A 16,749-nucleotide genomic window follows, 5' to 3' on the forward strand; every position below is an offset into this window, starting at 1 on the left:
CAACACTTCACACGATTTCGTTTTTGGTCAAGCGTGAGCAATCGCGGCACCCATCTTGCAGATAGCTTTGTCATGTCCAAATGTTGATGCAAAATATTATGTACCCGTTCATTCGAGATGCCCACAGCACTAGCAATCTCACGCACCTTCACTCTTCTGTCATCCATCACCATATCATGGATTTTATCAATGATTTCTGGAGTAGTAACCTCAACAGGGCGTCCAGCGTCACTTGTGCCCATATGGCCACTCCGAAAATTTTGAAACCACTTATAAACTGTTCTAATCGAAGGTGCAGAGTCACCATAATGTTTATCAAGCTTCTCTTTAGTCTTCTGAGGCGTTTTACCTTTCATAAAGTAGTGTTTAATCAACACACGAAATTCTTTTTCGTCCATTTTTTGAAAATCACTCGACTTCCTCGATTCAAACGAATGCCAAACACAAAGAAATAGACCGATCTGGCTGAAACTTGGTGTGTGTTCTTCCAAGAGATGCTACTAACTAAACATAACCTCGATACGCGCCAGTGGTGCTATCTCTCGGACTTTGCACGGACTTTTCAAACGACCCTCGTACATTCAGGGTAGTCTTGGTGGGCATCCTTTTATACTAAAAACAATTTGGAATATTCAAACCCCCAAAAAATAATTTGTACTTGTTTTTATTCTTCCAATACTTTCAAAATACGCCATAAGTTTAAATTATTAACCATTATTTAAATTTTAATATCTAACCTAAATTATTATTATTGATTTTTTTATTTCTTTAATGATTTAAGGCGCGTCAACATCTCAGGTTATTGGCGCCCGGAGCTTTTTCCAGTGCACTGCCGGCCTCCGGACAGTGTTCTCTCGATACAGACGTAACTGTCCATCACCAGACAGTGAGCTGTAAGAAGCTCCTAGGAAGAGAAAATCTAAGCAGCTGGATTCGAACCCGGGACCTCCGCGTGGGAATCCAGTATATTATTGTTATTAACTATTAGTACATTCTACCTCAAGTAATTCAATGGATTAATCTTCTACTAAAATGTAAAGTTTATTACAAAAATTTATATTTTAAGGTATTTTTGTTTGGTTTAAGTGATGTTGTAACATTACAGTATTTCCTGTACTTCCACGTTCATGATTTTCAAATAGAAAAGAAAAAAGTATTCATATTAATATTTAAGTTCAACCAATTAATACATTTATAAAAATGTGTAAATGCAATTACATATAACTATCAATTAAGTCTGGACAGTTCGACCGGATGCAATAGCTTCAATTACAGTCGTACAGTTGAAAGGTAGTTATCAAAGACTTTCTAAACGTTTATCAGTGATGAAAAACTATTAATGCGCATGTTTGTATAGAATAAGGAGGGTAATTATTTTTCTTAAAGAGATAACTTTATAGGCAGTGAATTGACGAGATTCTGTAATGATAAAGATAATCATGTCAGCAATGATGACGCCGCTATTAAAATCTAGCAGGAGAATTAGCACACATACCTGGATTGGCCAGGAGAGGAACTATGCCAAACTGTTAGCACATTTTACTACAGGACTGATGTAGCGTAATATTCCACTCGTTTGAACTCTTCCAAAGAGAGGAATCCTTTTGAATCCATTTAGGCCAGTGATTCTCAACCTTTTTTTTTGTCGCAGCACATTTTTAAGAATTTCAAAATTTGGCGGCACAATAAGATAAGTTTAAAAGTATTTTACTTATCCATAATACACTGTGTAAAACAGTTTGTTTATTTTCAATATAAAATAAAGTAATATGTACTACAAAAACAACAGTGCATTAATTACAAGTTAATAATAAGAATACTTTTAATGAGAAATTTGTAAAAAGTATATATAAGGGGTGGCCAACTTTTCTGTATATAAAATCTACTTTTTATCTTAGAAGTGTGTCGCGATCGACTTGTTGTCATATGCGTAGTCTAAGGCTGGAAACATAGTGGAGCGGCGGGCAAAGCGGCGCTGATAGCGAAGAGCGAAGCGGCAAAAACAAAAACTAGAAGTAGATAGAGTTGCTCTATCTTCGCTTTGCTCGCCACTATGCGCGGTCCCATATGTTTACTTGTGTTTGATTTCGCCGCTTCGCTCTTCGCTATCAGCGCCGCTTTGCTCGCCGCTCCACTATGTTTCCAGCCTAAGGGGGAAGAAGGGGTGTAAAATATATTATTTTTTTAAATCTCTTATTAAGTTTTCGAGATATAGGCTCATGAAGAAAATACATTTCCAGACCCATCTTTTGATAGCAGCATTCCGTACATGCGGTTCCTAAAAAATTCGATTTTGCGACACTTTTTAAAGATAGATTTTTACCAACTTAAAATGTAATTTAATTTTTTTATCAACTGCAATGTAGGAAAAGGGTAAAACTATTACAGGTGCATATTATTCATCGTTATTGGACCGTTTGAAAACCGAACTGCAAGAAAAACGCCCACGATTGGCCCACAAAAAAGTCCTTTTCCATCACGACAACGCACCAGCTCACGCCTCAGCATTTGTGGTCGCAAAATTAATGGAAATAGGGTTCTAACTCGTTTCACATCCCCCCTATTCTCCAGACTTGGCTCCCTCGGACTACTATTTGTTCTCCAATATGAAGAAATGGCTGGCGGGAAAAAGATTTTATTCAAACGAGGAGGTGATTGCAGAAACGAATGGCTATTTTTCAGACTTGGACAAATCCTATTATTCGGAAGGGATCAACAAACTAGAGCAGCGTTGGACGAAGTGTACAAGCCTAAAAGGAGACTATGTTGAAAAATAAAAAAGGTTTACCCCAAAAAATTAAGTAGTTTTTATTTTTGCACGGACTTTTCAAACGACCCTCGTATAAGATGTACTATTTGTTCGTTTGTGAATTTATGACCTTGGCAAATTCACAGAATGCATTAAACTATTGCTACAATCGCTTCAAAGTCCATGGTACACGGAATTTCACCCCAGACATTGCAAGCGATCGACGATCGACCAAAACTGGCCTCGCTATCTACCGATTGACTTGTTGGCCACACCTGGTGTAAATGATAATGCTACTCTCATATCGTCTTCTACATTTAATATATAATTTTTATTGCACACTTCAAAATTTTCGCGGCACAGAGGTAGAGAATCACTGAATTAGGCAATAGTTATGAACTTTCTGAAAATACTTGGCTCATCTAAAATAACAGATTGGTCCAGTTAAACAGATAATGCGTATCTACTGTATAACAAGGACAAGGACAGTCCTATACATGACTTAACATTAGTTACTAGCTTAGCAGTTGAGGCTTATCATTGGAATCTCCTCACTTGACTACGAAAGGTGCGCTGGAAATGCAGTCTGATCCTCTAAGAGTCAGAAGAATCATTTTTGCTAAAGCACCTAATGAAAAAATACAGCGAATGGAATCTATTTGTGATATTCTTCCGTCTCAAAGCCTAAAAAAACTCAGATATCCTTTCTTTCAAATCCTGGAGTCCTGAGTACTTCTTTTGGGCTGAATTTAAGCGATAGGCAATGTTAACCCAGAAAAAAGAGCCGAAGACCAACAACTAGCAACTCATATACAGCCGAGAACATCAATATATTTGGTTAATGAAAGAGCTGTAACAAAAATTTGAAAAATCATACCAAACTTCTGGATGTCCAGAGCTATCAATGCACTGCCTCATAGTTTGAACGACTTTAGAAAGAACTGGAAGTTTCGAAGATTCTTGTTTGTCATCCAAGACCAATGTGTAGCAAATGCTAGGTATTAAGGAGTATGGGACTACAGACTTTGCCGGTTACTTTTTGCAAGGGGGAGATTAAATAGAGAAATTATTAGAGGAAAAAGTATTTAAAATTATATTAAGTTAAAGAAAACCCGAATGTATATTTATTATTATTTGGAAAGGACCTTTCATCAGATCTCCTGTTTGAAGCCACTACTAAAACCTCTGCTCTATTCGCAATCATCTTCATTCATTTTAGTCATCATTCTTCATTCATGTAGCAATGTATCATTTACTACGAACATAAGTTTAGTGTGGTGAGGCATATTTCGCCCAAACTTAGGTTCAATCTAAATGTGTAACAATATTCCACATGAAAATAAACAACCTGAGAGTGGAAAATTTAGGAAAACAATCAACCAGCTTTTCTTATGAACTGTTTCTAAGAGCTAGATCAGTTGCTGGACCACAAGTCGAAGGCTAATGAACTGAATGAATTTCTTTTCAATGTTTAGTATTCGCTAAATAATCTAGCGGCGAGTTTAGCAGCGTTGCTATTTAAGCATTGTCCTTATTTAGAAAAGAATAACAGTAATAAGGTAATAAAGTTTGTAACTTACAAACTCTTGAATATCACACGAGTTAAGGAAATATTTTGCAAATACAACTAACTCTTGTTGTGATATGTAGAGTTCTAGCAGAAATCCATTTTAATGAAACTTGGTCCGTATTTTCACTATAAACAAAAATGGATTTCTTTTTTTTGCGAGATAATCAGAGCCCAACTCCAAGCTCCAATCTCCCGTTACTCTAGTTTTAAATAAATAATACAAAAATGAAGTATGATTGTTAATAGTTTAATAAAACATACCTTAGCAGGTTCTGGTTCGTCCGCCCAGGTGGGTATTGTGGTGATGACAACACCGTGACTACCCGCTATACTCTCGGCAACCATACCTGCAAAGTCACCAGATAACCATATTTAGAATATACTTTAGCTAGAATTAATTTTTTTTATATAGAAATGTTTCAATTGTTAAATCATTACTTCTAACCTAAATTATTATGTGGCAAGAATTAAATTGGAGACATTTATTTTGACAGAAAAGTCCTGATGACAATGAATGATTACCACATTTTACAAAATTAGAAGGTCACACGGTAAACTCCAATAGTTAATATGAAAATAAAATGTAGTTGAATCAAATAAAACCATCGTACAGGCAGTGCAAGGCTTAAACTAAGTACTAAGTACAAAAAGAACAATATAGTAATTGTAATATATAATGTAGTAACATGTACAATTAAGATAAGAACCTTTCTACCAATTCATGCGAGACAAGGCCAATAAGTGAAAAATTTCACTTTTCCTTACAGAAATAAACTAATCGAGAAGATGGAATGAGCAAAATGTGTTCGTTAGCACTAGAGAAAATGTTAGTCAACTGTGTGTGAAATATTAATTACCTTAGATTATCCATCAAAGGCTGAATTCACTGATGGTAATTCATGTAGAGCCATTATAGCCGTACGATTCGATATGGAAAATTAACACAACAAAAGAATGTATAAGCTAACTAATTACACTGATTAGAACAGTAAGTAAAAAAAATAAACACATTCTGCGCAAGTGAACTGCTGTAACATTGTGAACAAAGTGTGTTCACAATGGGCAGACCAAAAAGTGAAATTATTTACTTCCAAGATTGTAGTGGGGAAGTCACTCTCACCGTTTATTATACTTCGAAGATACTAACCGAGAAGAGCAGTATACAAAAAAAATGGGAGAAAGGCACAATGAGGACACGAAGCAAGGAAGCTGCTAAGTGGACATTTAGCCACCTGATCATTAACCTAGAAATGAAAACAAAAAACTGCAGCTTACTATATTTAAACTTTTAATGAACTAATAACTGCTGCTATTAATTTTGAGATGTGGCTTTAATGAGTGCACTTTGAAGTTTTCTTTTTGTAAATAATTTCACAATGCACTCTGTTTTAGTCAATATGTTCCATAATCCTAAAGTTGACCTAGTTTCTAGGTCGGAAGATTCTGCTATCTAGGTCAATCGAGAGTCCTCAAAAAACTGCATACAGATCAGAACTAAATTTTCGAATATTTAATACTCTTGCAATACTAGGAGCAAAGAAAAACAGATAGAGAGAAATGAACCAGCCACTTTTTCAGGAATCGTGGGAGTCCCTGAGAGTAATCCATCCTAACAACTCAAACAACACCAATACGAAATGTAATTCCACTTTCAATGAAAACAGTGCCAGTATATAAGTCGATGGATGCAACTACTTAAGTTAGGCTTTCCCACAGGCAATCTCTGGCTCAACACACTCCCTTCATTCGTATTTACACATAATACTTCTTACAGACGCCTCAATTCAGGGAATGGAGTCTCAATAGATACTTTAAATGGCAAGTGGATGGATGTGGATTTATAAAGTCAAGTTCTCTCCAACTACAGAGGAAGTGGTGGTAATATGGAACCCTTCTTTGTTTTTGACTTACCAATGCTAGACTTTCCAAAAAATTGTATTGCTTTCTCTGGTGATTATTAGCTTTATATATTAGTCTTGCACTATTGTCTTCAAATTTACTCTCCTCCAACCGCCAGTTGAGCAACCTTCAATTTTATGGAAAAAGTGAAAGTGGTGCCTCTGACTTGAGGTGCGGGTAATATGGAACACCTTAGTATTTTTTATTGCAAGTCACCATAGAGTGGGTTTAGGTACAACAAATATTTTTGCAGCTTTTTTTAGTCCCATTTTAGATTCTTTTCAGAGACTGGAGAGCTCTCAGAGACAGGATCTGGAGAGAACATGAAAAGTACTGGGTGATGCTTCCTGGGGTCAAACACAGCAAGAGGGTTATGCCCTTGCTGTGTAAACAAAGAACCAAAGTGACTCTAGGTTTGGGCAGAAATCAGATCACTCTGATTACAGGCCTATTCACAGGGCACGGAAGGTTCAGGAAGCACCTGCACAAGGTAGGGCTTATTAGCTCGGAACCGATGTGCAGATTGTGCCAGGTAGAGGAAGAAACGGATTGCAATCGAGAGACTGCGCTACGAAATCTTTAGTACCTTAAGACCAGAGGAGATTGTAGCGCAGAAGGAACTGGTAGGGAAAGCCCTCAACCTTCTTAGAAGGGGAGGTTTCATCTACTAGACTTATTGGGAAGGCACAATAAGCCTCTTGGTGGCTGCAGTGCCGTGGGGCATGGGCCCCGTCCCGCCGTGTAAATCTAAATCTAGATTCTTTTTGTTTTTTCCCCAGAAAAATAAATGATTCCCTTGTAAATGCTTGCAGTATATATGTATATGTATATGTATGTAAGTATGATATATGTATATTCTATAATTATTATATATTGAGTTATTATTAAATGTTATTTTAAATTATATTTCTTTGTAACTGGGTGATTGCCCGTCTTGTAAATAAATAAATAAATAAATAAATATGGAACCCCATGAAATTTTTCTACAGCGAGTGTAGAACAGGGTTCCATATTGCAAGCACCCATGGGGGTTCCATATTGCAAGCATCGCTATCTTGGATTTGTTACCAAAAAAAATTGGGAGACATAAGAACTGATTCACAAATGAAAATCGCTGCAATACATCCCTCTGAACCAATATATAGTGCGGATAACTACCACTATTTTGATAACAAAACATAAAATAACAGTTCGAACTTGCCTTCTTAAAGTTTTCGAGAATCGATAAAAACAAAATTGAAAATTTCAAGATAAACATACAGTAGCAACTGAACCAACCATCTGCTTTGCACACTACCGTTATCTAGCTACAGTTTGAGCCAGATTTCTGTTAACACAAGATCACTTGTTGCCAGAATATTATAGGGTTCCATAATACCAGCAGGTATTACCTCATTACCACTACTTCCTCTACTTAAACGAGTTTTAGATAACTGTGTATGGAAATAACAAAAGACGTTAACGTATTAGGGTCGAGTATAACCCAGAGTTCCGACTGTAAGTTCTAATTCATTAACATTAAAAATTAACCCTTTAAGTTTAAGCTATAAATGCGAAAGACTAAAGTGAAGTTATTACTACGACATAAACGGTAGTTATTAATAATACTTGTACATAAGATAATAAACAAAGTAATTTTGTTTTTACCTTGTGTGTTTACAAAAATGGAAACACAACATTTAGAGAAAATTTTAAAAAAGATACTATTAATTATAAGATAGAATAATTAGTGTCCACGATTCCACTGAACAGAAAAGAAGATAGTATTTAATAAAGCTAAGAATCTTTTTAACACCGTCATTACAACTGCTCTGCTATTATAACGGTTTTGCAAAAATCTTTTAACCAATTATATAATAATACGGAAATGACACATGATTACTTCTTTTAGTGAAAATAAAATATTACCTAAATGAGTTTTATCTCAGAGCATTGTCCTCAGATTACACTAGGAAATTGTTAATATTTAAAAAGCTATATTTAAGAGTAAAATAGCAAGCTTAAAACTTTTACAGTTTATTACAATATTCTGTGGGTAGAAATGATTTCAACGGCTAGAAATAATGACTAATTACAAAACAAAGTTTTAGTACGTAGGCATGCTTCAAATGAGACATCATTATCTTCTCCTGGACAACTTCCTAAGCTCACTGAAGTCCACATGAAACTCCTGTAAGTTGTCTTAAGCATCAATCTGTCACATTAGGTTTCAATCAGGAGCACTAGTTGGTCAAGACCGAATTTCTATCTGTTTTCTATGTAGAAAAGATATTACACTCATGAGGTCGACATCTTGTAAAAGTGGTAAAAGCTGTTCAATAAAGGTATCAAAATTTGTCTTAAGATCTACTTTTCAAAAAGACCAAGAGATTATTACCTCTAGCCGCATAATTTAAACTTGTGCATTTCATCCGCACCCTTCTTATATTCAATCATTTCACCACGGACAAAAAAAAAATAATTTTGTCATGGCCACTATGATAAATGTGGTTTGATTCATTAGAGCAAATATCTTATGAGGTCATACCAATGATAGCCTCCGACACGGCTATTAGTGAGAAGATACAACGCTATTCGGTAAATTCTACGCAAAGAGAGGTTTGCCTAACGTTCTTAGCCCAAATCTCCGCAATAGTTGATATTCCCCAAGAGTGTTTCCTTTTACAAAAATCCTGGATCAGGATCTTCTGTTGGAAGCGTTGGAGTATGGTTCTCAGAAAGTATACTCGTATTTGCATCATGCAAACCGTCAATTTTTTCCTTTTCATCATTATTTAACTGCAATTATCGCAGACATCTCAAATCACGGCAGAGCTTAATAGCAATATTTTCTAATAAAATTCTAAACAAAGGCTGATATTTTATCGATTAAAAAGTTCCTATAACAATTGTAGAATACAATCCATCTTTTATTGATGACAGATTCATCCAAGGAAGAGAAATACAAAATTAATAATGAAATTCGCAATCATTTATTTACCTTAAATAAATTTTTTTGTTCACTAATCAACCAAAATCAATTGTCATAAACCTAAGAGTCTGTAATGACTAGACCTTTGTCCAACGTTGGTATTGAAAATATTTTTAAAACAAATTTCTGACCATATTTCAATAAGTCGGAACAAAAATAGGTACAATTTGATCAGAATTTGATGATGGGGCTTGTGGACATTTACTTACATGCCTATGTAATTATCGACACGCTCCGTAACAACTAATTACTCGAGAAAATCACTAAATAAGTTCAGTATAATTCAGTATACATTTAGTATGTTTGTTTAATGCTTAATTTTGAGACTGGAATAAATTTATCTGGAATATTTCAATCAAAAAATTCAATTTTTAATGTAAATTGAAAATTTCTTCTTTTAGTATAAATATTTTTTTAATTTTAAGAATCTACTAGTCACTCAAAAAAACTAGCAGAATGATTTAAGAGGATGTCAGATTTGCATATATGGCGAGAATCTTAATGTAATCAATGGATGCATCCATTATCATAATGGAATTCCTCACAAAATATGGATTATAAATTTCATCATTATAATTATTTAACGGTATTTAAAACGAACTGACAGAATCAAATTATTTGAAATTAATCGATATGTCTCAGCAGCTCTTATCAAACCAAAAAAACTATAAAACAAGTTCTATCCTGCACATTTATCTGCACGTTAAAGATATATAATTTAAATAATATTTAATTACCTTTAAATGATTCCAAAATTTATGTTGCTTATTTAAAAAAATAAAATAAGTAAAAAAAAAGTCCGTTATCAGTTAAAAAACGGAATTAAAACAATCACTAATAGTCCGTAAGGGAATGAGTCTTCTGTATATAATTATAATGCATCAACGGTGTTTTCAGTTATTTCGTTTCTTGTAAAAAGCTAGATCTGTAACGGGAATCAACTTATCTAGTTCTGTTAGGGTTCAATCTTACAAGGCGTGCTTTTAATTTTTTCTTCTTAACTCCCAACTAAATCTTAAGAAGATACAATTTCTGAATGAGACTACATCACGATCAAGTCGTTATAATTTAATAATATAATTTTACTTCCTGTAAATGAGTAAAAATAGTTTCAGATTTAATGTGAGTTTATTAATTTAATGCTTTATTTTAAATTAAATTTGTATATTTTGTTTGGATGCCGACAGATGTAAGGACGTAACCGTTTTGTTTAAAACCAATGAAGAGAAGTTAATTGTTTTTTAAAAAAGTTTTAGAAAAAATGATGAGAATTTGGCTTGCATTCGGATTATTTCTTTAAATTCTACATTTGCCTGGCGAATAACATGATGTGCATGCTTGTATTAACCAGTTAAGCATGGAATTTAGTTTTAAAAAACCTCCTACAGTGTGCGGAATTAATATCAAACAATGACGTGCATACACGTCGAACGCAGGGCAAAACAACCAAAAGTTTACAACGTCCGTAATAGTCACTGCAAGAACTTTTTCTGCAATCTCTGTGGCTTGAGTTTACAGAGCATTCTGTGCTCTTTCAAAATCTTGCACCGCTTCACGTATGCATTGCCTTAGTTAACTAGAGATGCAAGAGCTTTTACAAGGAAGAAAAGAGCTTTGAACTCTGAGCAAAATGAAATCATGCTCGTACTGAGGTCTGGACCTCTAACTAAGGGAAAAACGGCATTGCACATGGGTTTAGAGCTTTTACGAGTATTTGTGTGCACAATTCCCAATCTCTGATGCGGAGACCAAACATGTACCAACCACTTATCATTTGGCTGGCTCCCACCTCCTGTATAAAATACTTGGCAGTTCTATTGGTAAGATAAAGGAACTTCCCACCAAATAATATTCTTATTGTATTTTATTAAAATTTAGAGTTTTTATAGTTAATGGCAACTTTATATGTTTCACAACGAGTATACACGTCCAACGCACCGTAATGGAGATTTGGTTTGACGTGTATCCACGTCAAACACACTTTACAGGTTAAACTTAATTAATACATGCATATATTAACTTAAACAATAAAAGAATTTTATATTTTTACCCTTATTTTATCTTTCAACTGCGGGAGTTCGCAAAAGTTTACTATCCCTGTTTACAGAAGTTTGGGATTAAAAATAAAAACAAAATGGTCCCTCAATACTGCAATCTAATCGTGAGAGTCTAATTGAAAAAAGACCTGGATTGCAGCCTGATTTTAGTGACTAATAGCTAAGCATCTTCAATCCTACCTGACAGCTAACCGACCTTTATAATGGTTCAGATCAGGTCTTCCTGCAAATATGTTATTAAAATTACTATGGATTCAAAAACAGTGATTATAAAACCGTACCATATTTGTTAAAAATGTCCGATTTAAATCATAATGTAGATAAAAAAAAAACTCATTATGTTATACAAGTTCTGAAGTAAGACAGTTATCCAGAATCGATGATTCAGAAAAATTCCATAAATCCTAAACTAAGGATTCAAGATTGGAGAGGAATCGGTCAAATAAAAAATAAACTCGTCTTTTTGCCAACGTTTCGACAAATATATTGTCTTCTTCAGGGCGTGGCTATGCGGGTTGGTTGAGTTACAGAAACTGTAACTCAGTCTAACAATTTACGGTCACGAAACCTATATATTCATGAATCCTAAATGCAGTTCAGAAATTAAATACTTCGGTAGATTTATAAAAATTGTAATTAAAACATTAATTGTCAGAGAATTTGACTTATTTAACAACAAGTGAACTAAAGTGCAGTTGCAATTGTTTAAGTGAATTTAAACGCCGTCAATTTAATTATCTCTGCCTGGAATGCACTTCGATGTATTTTATGCATTTATGTATGGGCGTGTATCTATTCATACAGATTTTCTGTATGTTTCCCTTCTTTTTTAAGGTTTTTTGATTATTACATTCTTTTAAAAGAAACGGAAAGTTTGACAGAAAACGTGTTAGATAGATGATTTTGTGACAGAACTGAATTTTTTTATTACTCTGTCTTTTGTGTGATCAGGTTCATTGATTTCACTATTTAGTGTTGATGTGTATCATTACTTTTGTTTTATTTTCATTTTTAATTTTATTTTTACTGTAATTCCCAAAACTTTGCAAGGATGATTAATAAGTAATGTGTCAGTACCATACAAAAACGGTGTCGACCAAGTCACGCCGCTACAATAAGAACCTGAAAAACCCTACTGGCTCCAATGACCTAAGACGCTGAAAGCAATAAGTTGAACAAGTATTTTAATGTTTCACTGTAACACAATATAACAGTATATTAATAAAACTTATTGAAGAAAAGCTATTGATGAAGTAATAAACCACATCAATACTGAAACGAAAGCAATAAAATGAAGAGTTTTTAAAACAACCTGTCTAACAAAACACAACATAAATATAATAAATGTTGGTAATAAGTAAAACGTTACTAAAATGTTTATCAATAAGTTGTTGAAGCCTAAACTGCAGACTATGCCTTCACTAAGGCTAGTAATAAAATGAAGAACTATTGCCATAAAATGGTTACAGGTACATTTTGATTGGTCTCTGACGGGTACAACAATGTCTGCTTCGGTCATCGACACTGCTCAGTCAACTTTTATTTATTTATTTTCATTTTATTTTAAGATTATTAATATAAAGATTAAAATTAATAATAATAAATGTAATGTTTATTGAAAATAAATGATAAAACCGTTTCTATAATTCAAAAGAAAATCAAATTCTGCTTTGAACGAACTCAACAGGAGTTGCCCTGGTACAAAATTGCCCCATTAAATAAGCTTAAATAACTTTATCTGTGAACAAGGAAAAAAAAGTATCTTTTATAACTAATATATCCAAAGTACCAAACATCTCTGATGCAGTTTCTCACTAGAATGCATCTCACAGAAAAAAAAAAACACAGCTTTTTGTAATCTTTACAATATCTACAATTCGTCAAAAATTACTTTGTAAAACAAAACATTTACTTCGCTATTAAAAAATGTATAATCTAAATTCAGAGCTTCACAGCGAGCCTTTAGCTATACATTTCCAAAAGAAGTTGAAAGAGAAATATGAGTATAATTAATGATTTTTGGGGAATATCGAGGTGCGGTCATCAATAAATACAACTTTTTTGCTTTATACCAACGTTTCGGTAATTTTTACTACCTTCTTCAGGGTCTGTACAAAAGGAATATTACACTAATATAGATAAAATTGGAAAAATAAAAATAAATAAATAAATATTATTTCTAAAACATAAAATTAAATAGATAGATAAATATAATCAATATAATTTGGAAAGACTTACATTATTAAAAAAAAGTTTGTGAAGTTTAATATAAAGCTACGAGTATATCATCATAACTGTTAAGGATTGACGGAAAAGCGGGTTTAATATAGAGGTAAGGGAGGGGTGAAAACAATAGGGCTGATAAAACCTAAGGTATGCGGTGAGTAATTTGTTAAGTTACTATTTGAAGAATTGACCCTGAAGAAGGTAGTAAAAATTACCGAAACGTTGGTATACAGCAAAAAGTTGTTTTTATTTAAGGCCGCACCTCGATATTCCCAAAAAATCATCTAAAACCATCAGTATAATTAATGTTGTAACTCATTTAAAAATTCATTTTGTGCTACACTGCTTGAATTAGCTTTACCTTCAGCTGATACTTTTATCGGTTATCTCTAAATTATGTTGTATTTACATTAAACTGCCGAATCTCTAACGACCATGGTTCAAAATCTACTACAAGAACCTGACGTTGTGCCCATAGTGCCTCCCAATCAGCCAAAAAACCATACAAATTAGAGATGCGATACTGCAAAAGTTTCGGATCCAAAAGCATTTAAACGCAATTTGTTGTGGTTTAGTCATCGAATGTCTATTCATTCTCAATTGTGTATTTATTTATATCAACAACGTTTCGAACCCGTTTATCCTGTTAAAAAGTAATAAAAAGTTCGAGACTGAATACGTTTTCATAACTACCGATCATGCACAATGGAAAATCACTAAACGCTGTTTTTTTGATGTTAGCTTTCTTTTGAGAGCAATATGTTTATGTTTAAATGAACTTCTAAAAAAACACGGATTCATGCCTTTTTAATGCAGTATTTTAATGCACTATGAACTCTAGGAAAAGATAAATGAACTATAACTAATTCATCTTACAAGAATATTTGTATGCATTCCGAGACAGACTGCCCCTTTCACCGCCCGAAATAAATTCCTTAAACCTGGTACGCCGAAAATAACTCTGGAATGGAGTAGTTGCATTCAGAACCATTTTCACTGATGAAGGAATGTGTTTCGTTTTGTAAAGTACTATTCACAGGACAAAAAAAAAGACACAATGTGTAATATTGTTAAAAATATGTTCCAAAAGATTCGGAATCGTTAAAGTAAACAACGGAATCTTTCGGGATATTTTCTTTTTATACAAGAATAAAATCGACAAAAAAAAGGTTAAAATTGGTTTCCCGTCGAGTATATAATAGCCACTTTTGTCCTGTTTTTATTTGTTACAAAAGAAATGGTAAGGAACATATCATACATAGTTATACAAGAGTGGAAATACTTCTACACCAACTGACAATAACATTACACCCGTTCTTACAGAATATTCAAAGAAAAAAAAAATGAAAGAATAATATGGGAATTTGTCATTGTAAAAAAAAGAAGAAGTATTTTAATCTTTATTAAGGACATTAACTGTTAAAATGGAAGAAATTATTTGGTTGAAGTCTGTTTAACAGTTTCGTCTTAGAAAGTTGATGGTATGAAGTTGGACGGATAGACAAGTAGACAAAGTAGACAGCTGGTGTTTTTATCACGAAAACAAGGAGATCCAAGTATTCGAAAATTCATTTGACGTTGTTATTAGGAAATGACAAGTGCTGAAGTAAGAGATCTTGCAACAGAATTATTGTAAACCAGCACCGCCACTCAAAATTAATTGTAACTATGTTTATTTCTCAAAGTTATTATTATATATTTGTTTTCGGGTTCAGAAACTAACACTTTACCCAAAGGATTGGTCATCTTTTCAACAATATCTCCCTAGGTTTTTTAGTTGAGTTTGTACTTTACATACACATAAATTATAAGTTTTTCTATAGTAATTTTCATTTTAAAAAATCAATTTAAGGCCATTACCTGTAAGGGATTGTTAATTGGGGAAGGCTAACTACAATATTGTTGAGAATTAAGTACGGCTCAAATATTCTAATTTTGAGGAATATTTAGAAGGCAGTACTTTGAGAATACGAGGGTCGTTTGAAAAGTCCGTGCAAAAATAAAAACTACTTAATTTTTGGGGGTAAACCTTTTTTATTTTTCAACATAGTCTCCTTTTAGGCTTATACACTTCGTCCAACGCTGCTCTAGTTTGTTGAACCCTTCCGAATAATAGGATTTGTCCAAGTCTGAAAAATAGCCATTCGTTTCTGCAATCACCTCCTCGTTTGAATAAAATCTTTTTCCCGCCAGCCATTTCTTCATATTGGGGAAGAAATAGTAGTCCGAGGGAGCCAAGTCTGGAGAATAGGGGGGATGTGAAACGAGTTGGAACCCTATTTCCATTAATTTTGCGATCACAACTGCTGAGGTGTGAGCTGGTGCGTTGTCGTGATGGAAAAGGACTTTTTTGTGGGACAATCGTGGGCGTTTTTCTTGCAGCTCGGTTTTCAAACGGTCCAATAACGATGAATAATATGCTCCTGTAATAGTTTTATCCTTTTCCAGATAGTCGATGAGGATTATTCCTTGCGAATCCCAAAAAACAGTCGCCATAATCTTTCCGGCCGAAGGAACGGTCTTCGCCTTTTTTGGCGCAGATTCCCCCTTGGTAACCCATTGTTTAGATTGTTCTTTAGTCTCAGGAGTGTAGTGATGTATCCATGTTTCATCCACAGTGACGAAACGACGCTTAAAGTCCTGCGGATTCTTCTGGAACAGCTGCAAACCGTCCTTGCAACACTTCACACGATTTCGTTTTTGGTCAAGCGTGAGCAATCGCGGCACCCATCTTGCGGATAGCTTTGTCATGTCCAAATGTTGATGCAAAATATTATGTACCCGTTCATTCGAGATGCCCACAGCACTAGCAATCTCACGCACCTTCACTCTTCATGGATTTTATCAATGATTTCTGGAGTAGTAACCTCAACAGGGCGTCCAGAACGTTCAGCGTCACTTGTGCCCATATGGCCACTCCGAAAATTTTGAAACCACTTATAAACTGTTCTAATCGAAGGTGCAGAGTCACCATAATGTTTATCAAGCTTCTCTTTAGTCTTCTGAGGCGTTTTGCCTTTCATAAAGTAGGGTTTAATCAACACACGAAATTCTTTTTCATCCATTTTTTGAAAATCACTCGACTTCCTCGATTCAAACGAATGCCAAACACAAAGAAATAGACCGATCTGGCTGAAACTTGGTGTGTGTTCTTCCAAGAGATGCTACTAACTAAACATAACCTCGATACGCGCCAGTGGTGCTATCTCTCTGACTTTGCATGGACTTTTCAAACGACCCTCGTAATAGCAAGTAAAAGCCTTCTGAGTGCCCAGAT

At 34.2% G+C, this 16,749-nt stretch overlaps 1 protein-coding gene across 4 annotated transcripts in view; it reads right to left on the reverse strand.

Moving 5' to 3' along the window:
* Positions 1–16,749, reverse strand: part of mwh (multiple wing hairs) — a 307,353-nt gene that overhangs the window by 108,752 nt on the left and 181,852 nt on the right. For all 4 annotated transcript variants that reach the window (XM_074118651.1, XM_074118649.1, XM_074118650.1 and 1 more), the window contains one exon: positions 4,581–4,666. In XM_074118651.1, coding sequence (XP_073974752.1) covers positions 4,581–4,664 — 84 coding nt within the window. In that variant the 5' untranslated portion in view covers positions 4,665–4,666. The remainder of the gene's footprint in view (positions 1–4,580; positions 4,667–16,749) is intronic.

Source organism: Rhodnius prolixus, unplaced genomic scaffold (assembly GCF_049639745.1).
Source record: "Rhodnius prolixus isolate KJV_2025 unplaced genomic scaffold, Rpr scaffold_2, whole genome shotgun sequence".
Classification (NCBI taxonomy): domain Eukaryota; kingdom Metazoa; phylum Arthropoda; class Insecta; order Hemiptera; family Reduviidae; genus Rhodnius; species Rhodnius prolixus.